This window comes from Nannospalax galili, unplaced genomic scaffold (genome assembly GCF_000622305.1).
Source record: "Nannospalax galili isolate Female #2095 unplaced genomic scaffold, S.galili_v1.0 scaffold221, whole genome shotgun sequence".
Taxonomy (NCBI): domain Eukaryota; kingdom Metazoa; phylum Chordata; class Mammalia; order Rodentia; family Spalacidae; genus Nannospalax; species Nannospalax galili.
The window spans coordinates 4,542-12,214 of record NW_008344592.1 but is presented as its reverse complement, the minus strand read 5'-3'; the positions used below and the strand labels follow the sequence as shown (position 1 = coordinate 12,214).

Here is a 7,673-nt window from a genome sequence, read left to right as displayed (position 1 = left end):
AGATCTGCCTGCCTCTGCCTCCTGAGTGCTGGGATTAAAGACGTGAGCCACTACGCCTGGCTTTCTTGTCTACTTTTATTTTCCTTATTTTCATTTCTGAGACGGTCTCAGGAAGCCCAGACTGACCTCAAACTCCTGATCTTATTTACCTCCCAAATGGCAGGATTACATGCATGTGCCACCATGCCTGACTTCTGTTTAAAAAAAAAAAGCATTGCAGGTAAAGCTGATAATAGCTAGTCCTAGTCCTTCTGTCTCCCCTGAGGCAGCCACCCTCAGGGATTTTATGATAGGACTCCTTCCACCTCCTTCCTGTACTTCCTGTGACACTGAGCCTTCCGACTCATTTGTAGAAAGTGCCAGATCCTCTTCAGGGCAAATACCTAGCAGAGAAGATGAGTCTGGGAAATGGGATTCTCAATTCCCATTCTCCCAGACTTGCAGGTTCAGAGTGCACAGTAGCATGTCGTTCTGTGCATACTGACACATCACAGGCAAAGGGGCTGCCCCAGCATGTACAGAGGGCTCATTTTTTCCACATTTGTTCCAACAATTAGCGTTCACTTTAACATTTTTGCTGCTCTCACGGTGAGAAGTGATACTGCAGTTTACTTTTTCCTGACGACTGGAGAGACTGCACCTTCTTTGGTGTGTCAGTATTTGGGTTTCCTTTGCTGTGCATGCTTGTTCACCTCAATCATTTGCCTATCTTTTCTTATAGATCAGCAGGCTTTTGTTTGTTTTGTATAGTTTGAGGCAGGGTCTCACTATATAGCCCTGACTGACCTAGAACTGTCTATGTAGACCAGGCTTGACCTTGCACTCACAGAGATCCACCCAGCAGGCATTTTTGAACACTAGAGATACAACCATTCGTTCTTGACTTTGGAGATGTCTTCTAGTGTGTCTCTGCCCTAACCTTGATGTCCTGTTGTTGCCGCCGTGCTAGTGTTCAAGCCTAGGATTTCATACATTGCTAGGCAGTACTCTACCTCTGGGCTATAGTCCAAGGCCACTTTGATATCTTAAGTTTTTCATTATGTAATTATGTAGTCTGGGTCTTGGAGTGTATGGTTTTTAGTAAATGTGGGAACACTGTGTCGGGACCTACACCTCGCCTTTTTCTCTTTTTCCTGTAGCTCCATGTGTCCTACCAGAAGTACTTCAAGCTAGAGCCTCTCCAGGCCTACCATCGGGTTGTCAGTCTGGAGGACTTCATGGAGAAGTTGGCACCCATTCACTGGCCCCCTGAGAAGCGGGTGGCATACTGCTTTGAGGTGGCAGCCCAGCGAAGCCCTGATAAGAAGACATGCCCAATGAAGGTAGATCTTGCTGCATGTCCTGCAGCCCGAGACTACATGGCAGTGCAGGGGGAAAAGCACTAGAAGGGCTTAGAATGGAAAGATGGAGATTCGGATCTGTTTTTGGCATTGGTTAGCAGTGTTACCTTTGGCACACTTTGCTTCTCTGAGCCTTTATTTCTCCCTGCTCGAGGTGGCTCATGGAAAGCAGGCCAGGTATCAGAGCGCCTATGAACTGTAACATGTAGTGTCAGTAATAACTAATGCTCACATAGCGCTACTACATGTCAGATACTAAGCCAACAGCTCTATGTATATTGACTCCTTTAGTCCTCAGACTGCTGTGTAGGGAAAGTGCTACTAACACCCTCCTTGTACAGAGGAAACACAGCCAGCAAGGTCAAGCTGGAAGCCTCCCCTTTATAATTTGGCTCTTTTGTCCACTCTCTTAACTTGAATGCTTTCCTGCCTCCCATGGGTAGATGAAGAGCTGTCATAGATGAGCAGTAGAAATTACTGAATTCTGGGTACTTGAGAATATGACACACCCCAATATGTCTTTTGGTGCTTATGATACAGTTTGAGGCGAGTAGTAAAAGAGTTGTATAATTTGAGGAGGGAGACCTAGCTTATAGTCCTAGCACTGCCCTTATCAGCTGTGTGACTGACCTTGGTCTTGCCTACTGTGCATCTGTTTCCATTGTGAAAATGAGGGTGTTGTTAGGCCGGGCATTGTGGGAGGCAGAGGCAGGCGGATCTTTGTGAGTTCAAGGCCAGCTTGGGTCTACATAGTGAGTTCTAAGCCACCTAGGGCTACAGGAGACCCCATCTCAGAGAGAGAGAGAGAGAGAGAGAGAGAGAGAGAGAGAGAGAGAAGAAAATGAGGGTGTTGTATTTGCTGGACTTGAAAGTCTCTTAAAACTCTATACTGTAGTTCCAGCCCAAGGTTCACTCTTTGCCAGGTCCCACCAGTGCATTAAGGTTAGTGGGACATGGCATATAAACAGAATAGATTCTTTCAAATTCTGCTAGAAGCCAAGTCCTCTCCTTAGCCCAGGCCAAGGGGCTCTCTCATTGAGGGTATTTTACTGGTTATCCAGTTGTCATGACATCCCCTAAGCCCCTCTCTCTGCAGTCTCTTGCCCCCATCCCCATCCCCAGATGGCTTTCCCTCCTACTTGGTAAAATTTCTACTCTCTTTCTGCAGGAAGGAAATCCCTTTGGGCCATTCTGGGACCAGTTTCATATGAGTTTCAATAAGTCAGAGCTGTTCACAGGCATTTCCTTCAGTGCCTCCTACAAAGAACAATGGATCCAGAGGTACTTGGATAGCAGTACTGGGTTTAGGGAGGACTCGTGCATTCTGCTCTTTCCTGGCCTTTTCCCCCCTCTACCCTACCTTCATGTAAGACCAAAGGTGCAGGTACTCTGTTCTGTCAGTTGAACTTGGGATCCCGTATGATCTGTTCCCATCTCAGTGCCTGACACAGCGGGATGTTGACCTACCCTGAGGTTGAGCAAGAGTCTGGGCTGATAAGGGATGTCATAAAAAGGACATTGTGCAGTCACATGCATGTCGATTTCCACCTCCAGGCGTGAGAATCACTCCTCTTTTGTCTTCCTCTTCACAAGGTGAAAATTGGAAGCAGTGCCTGGAGAACAGCTCAGGTGCAGACTGAGAAATGATGTCATCCTCATAATTACTAGCCAGGCTTTATTAATTGTGTGCCAGTAGACCCTATTAAAAAATAGGTTAGCAGGACACAGGTACAGGCTGTGAAATATTTGTAGATCATCTGTCATGTGTGAGACACAGAAACGAGGACAATCCAGCTCTGGTGTTTGGGGAACCAGTCTCTAGTCAGATTGATAAACTCATGGTGATTGGCCATTGATGCTCTAGCATGGCAGGGAAGAGCTAGGGCTAAGTCAGAATGGGGGCTGGCACAAACCTTGCCTAGCAGGCATGAGGCCCTGAATTTTGCCCCCAGGTCTACCACCACCACCACAAAAGTAGTCATATTAGGTTAGGGGGTAAGAGAAGCAGGTGAATTCAGGTGTAGCTGTAGCACTTGATGGTCAGTAGGCCAGTGATAGACCCCTGTAGAGACAAAAAGTGAGCATGGCCTGAACTCTGACCCACTGTGACCTCTTTTTTGGGAGACTCTGAGCAAGCTACTCCAGCTCTCTGGTCCCAGTTTCTACCTTGGGTTAACAAGAAGAGCTTCAGTAAGTTTTGCTTTCTGGCATATGAAGTGCATGGCATATAGTAAGCCAACCAAAGTTAGCTGTCACTCACACTCACAGGCCTATTTTAACTAAGCCTGTGAGAGATTTCATGAAGTGGCAGACTCAGGGCCTCACACATGCTAGGCGAGCCCTCTACCCTTGAACTACCCACTTGACAAGGCCTCTGTTTTACAAATGAGGAAGCTGAGCTCAGTGAAGTTAAATAACTTACCCAAGGTGGTAGGTGGTAGGGCTGTTGCATGACTGGTTTGGCTCTAATGTAAATATTTAAGTAATAAGAGCTAATACATAGTTCATGACTGCTATATGCCAGACATTGTTTCTACATCTTCATAGTTATTGACTCAGATTTAATGAGTCTGTGGGGTGGGTGTTGTCATCTGAGCTTTACCCATAAAGCAATGGAAACCAAGAAGAACAGAGTCACTTGTCCAAAGTCATGAAGCTTGAAGCAGAACTGGGATTTTAACCTAGATAGTCTGACTCCAAAGAATCCATTCTTTTTTTTTTTTGAGACAGGATCTCACTTTATAGCCCAGGCAGGTCTCAAACTCACCATGTAGCCAAGAATGTACTTAAATTCCTGATCCTCCTGCCTCTGCCTCCCCGTGCTGGGATTACTAGAAAAGTGTATGCTACCAGACCTGGCTAAAGCATCTGTTCTAAATGACCGAGCATCAAGTTGCTGTACTGTCAGCAGCTGCTCACTCTGTTCTGGGACTTTTCTTTCCAACTAGTACAAGAGCCACTTGGGCTACTCAGTCGGTCAGAGTCTAATCTCCTTCGTTGCTGATCTGAGATAACACTGTTCCATTTGATCACTTGCCAGATTCTCCCTACTCACTTCTGAATGACAGGCAGCCATTGCATCACTGGAAGACAGACTCAAAAGATAAGGGTTTGTCCCTAATAGTGCTTCTCAGTCTTCTGGCTAAGATCAAGTGTAGGATTTGTCTCCATTGATGATGTGCCACAATAAAATTATGCCACAACTCTAAAAGGTGCTCCAAAAGTGAATCTCCAAGAGCCAGACAAAGCACCCAGTCCTAATGGGCAGGAAGGGGCAGTGTTGTGTGCATGGGCTCATTGATCAGGGAGTGTCCCTTAGCGTGTAGTTGTAAGAAATACATGAGAGCTTAAACTTGTGCCTTAACCATTCAATTTTGGGGAAAAGAAGATGATATTGAAGAGGTAGTTTGAGGGAATTAGGGCTTCCCAGGTGCCTGCCTTTCTTCAACACATAATAAAGAAGCACTTCCTTCCCAAGCACTGGTCTGGATGCTGGGGATGCAATCAGTAACTAAACAGACAAGGCCCCCGTTCTGATGGAGCTCGGAGTCTAGTGGAGGAGGCAGCAAGTAAACTTTTACATAGGTAAAATAATTGCTGAGTGGTACATGTTAGTGCTATGAAGGACATGGGTAGGTGATATTTGATTGTCAGGGATGGAACCTGAAGGATGGGAAGGAACCAGCCAAACTAAGAGTCAGAAGGAAGGTAATCTGTGATGGAGATGTCACAAAGGTGCTAAGGCTGGAACTAGCATGGTACAGTCAAGGGTCAGAAAGACGATTAGTGTGGTTGGTGTGGAATAAGAAGGTTGGTAGGAGACTGCGATCATCCATTGCATAAAAACGACACCAAAACTCAGTAGCATGACAACCGTGTATCGTTACTTCCCGTGGTTCTTTCGGTACACTGGGCTTAGCTGGACAACTCTTGATTCTGGGATGTTGCTTGTTCTTCCATTTTCTTTATAGTATCTCTACTGCTATACAAAGTTTAAATCCAGGTTAATAATTAAATTTCTTGGTCTAGAATGTCCACCACAGACTTGGTAGTTTGTTTGTTTGTTTTTTTAAAGAAAGAAAAAAATTGCTGGGCATGGTGGCTCATACCTAGATAATTCTCACATTTGAAAGGCTGAGGCAGGAGGATCATGAGTTCATTGTCACTCTGGCCTTACATAGTGTGTTTGAGGTCAACCTAGGCTACATGAGACCCTCTCTCAAAACAAAAAGAAAATTTTAATTTGTTCATAATCCCACTACTGCAGAGACCATTAGCCTTTTGGTAAGTACATTTTCCCCTCCTACATTTTTATGTCAGTGTACACATCTACACACACTAAACAGTCATGGTGGCAGGATCGATTTCAAACATGAGATTTCAAAAAAGTGTGAGCAGCAAACCAGGGTGATGCCTTTAATCCCAGCAGTTGGGCGGCAGAAACAGGCAGATCTCTGAGATAGAGGACACAAAAAAAAGAAGACAAAAGTGATCAGCAGTATGTATATTTACACATTTATGCTAATGGAGCTTTTTGTTTGTTTTTGTTTTGTTTCATTTTGTTTTGTTTTGTTTTGAGACAAGATCTGGCCTGCAGCTCACTGTGTTGACCAGGCTGGCCTCTGATATGGTGATCTTTCTGCCTCTGCTCCCAGTGCTGGGACTGCAGGTGTGCACCACCATGCCCAGCTTAATGAAGCTGTTGAAAAACCATTTTAAGTATGCAACTCAGTAGCATTAAGTCATTGAAGTGTGCAGCCATTACAACCTTCCATCTCTGGAACTTTCTTCCTTTTCTCAAACAGATACTCTGCTCATTAAACACTGATTTTTAACTCCCCACTTCCCTTGCCCCAGCCATGGCAAGCTCTGTTCTCTGTGACCTCACCTATTTTAGGAACCTCATGCATTGGATACAGTATTAGCATTTGTCATTTTGCATCTGACTTACTCATGTACATACTGTCTTCAGGATCCACCAGTATTGTAATATGTGTCAAAATCTTACTCCCTTTAAGGCTGAATGGAAGTTTGCTTTTCCAATTTCATCCTTTGCATCAGGATACTTGCATTACTTAGGCAATTCTTGCTTGTGGTCTCAAATGGTTGCAGTCAGCTGAAGGCTCCACTGGACAACGTGCACAAGTCTCACGTAAGGTGGGCAGGCAGGTGATGCTGGCTGTCATCTGGGAGCGCAGCTAGAGCCATTAACAACATGCATACTTGTGGCCTCTCCATGTGCCTTGGGCTTCTTACAGCTTGAAAGCTGGGTTCTGAAAGAATGCATCCAGAAAGGTTCCCAAGAGGCAGGAAGTAGAAACCACTACTCTCTAATGCCCAGGCCTGGAAATTTACACGGTGTCACTTTTGTCAAGTGCTACTGAGTGGCAACATAGAGTCCCCTTTATGGAAAGAGACCCAAAGACTTGATGGCCATGCTTTGTTGCTGTCTGTTTTTAATTTACTTTTTCTTTTTGAGGTAGGGTCTCATACATAACCTTGACTGGCCTGGAACACTATGAGACCATGCTAAGTCTTGAACTCATAGATATCAACCTACCTCTGCCTCCCAAATAATTTTTATTTTTATTTTACATTATTTGTATGGGTCTACGTGTGTGTCTTATAATACATGCATGCTTGATGCCCCCTGGATTTGGAGTGATAGATGTTTGTGAGCTGCCCTTTGGGTGCTGGGAAGTAAACCTGGGTCCTCTGCAAGAGCAGCAAGTACCCTTAACTGCTGAGCTATCACTCTAGTCCCATTTTATTTTAGCTGGTCTGGAACTTACTATGTAGACCAGGCTGGCCTTGAACTCACAGAGATCCGCCTGCCTCTGCCTCCTGAGTGCTGGGATTAAAGGCATGCACCACCATGCCCGGCCTTGTTGGGTATTATTTTTTTTATATATATAGAAGGTCTTGCTTTATTGCCCAGGCTGATCTTGAAGTTATAAGTTCAACTGATCCTCAACTCACTTTCCCAAATAGCTGGAACATTTGACTTGGCTTGGCACTCTCTGTCTGTCTGTCTGTCTGTCTCTCTGTCTGTCTGTCTGTCTCTCTCTCTCTCTCTCTCTCTCTCTCTTTCTCTCTTTCTCTCTCTCTCTCTTTCTCTCTTGAGACAGGGTGCCCTGACTGACCAGGTTGGGTCAGACTCAGAGATCCACCTGCTTCTGCTTCTAGAGTGCTAGGATTAAAGGCATACACTGCCACACCTGGCTTTGACTGCTGTCTTTAATCCACCTCTTAGGAGAGATCAGATACTGGGCTAGAGTGTCACCACACAAGGTTTTGTGGGCATTAGTGAAATGGTCTAATAAGTTTGGGAGC

General features: G+C 45.1%; 1 protein-coding gene across 1 annotated transcript in view; it reads left to right on the top strand.

Moving 5' to 3' along the window:
* The window catches only part of LOC103740209 (GDP-fucose protein O-fucosyltransferase 1-like), a gene marked incomplete at its 5' end in the record, with an annotated part of 10,657 nt that extends 7,705 nt beyond the window's left edge, over positions 1-2,952 (top strand). The window contains 3 exons of the mRNA XM_029567206.1: positions 1,140-1,322; positions 2,509-2,621; positions 2,895-2,952. Of these exons, the coding sequence (XP_029423066.1) occupies positions 1,140-1,322; positions 2,509-2,621; positions 2,895-2,937 (339 nt within the window). The remainder of the gene's footprint in view (positions 1-1,139; positions 1,323-2,508; positions 2,622-2,894) is intronic.
* Between the last annotated feature and the right edge of the window lie 4,721 nt (positions 2,953-7,673).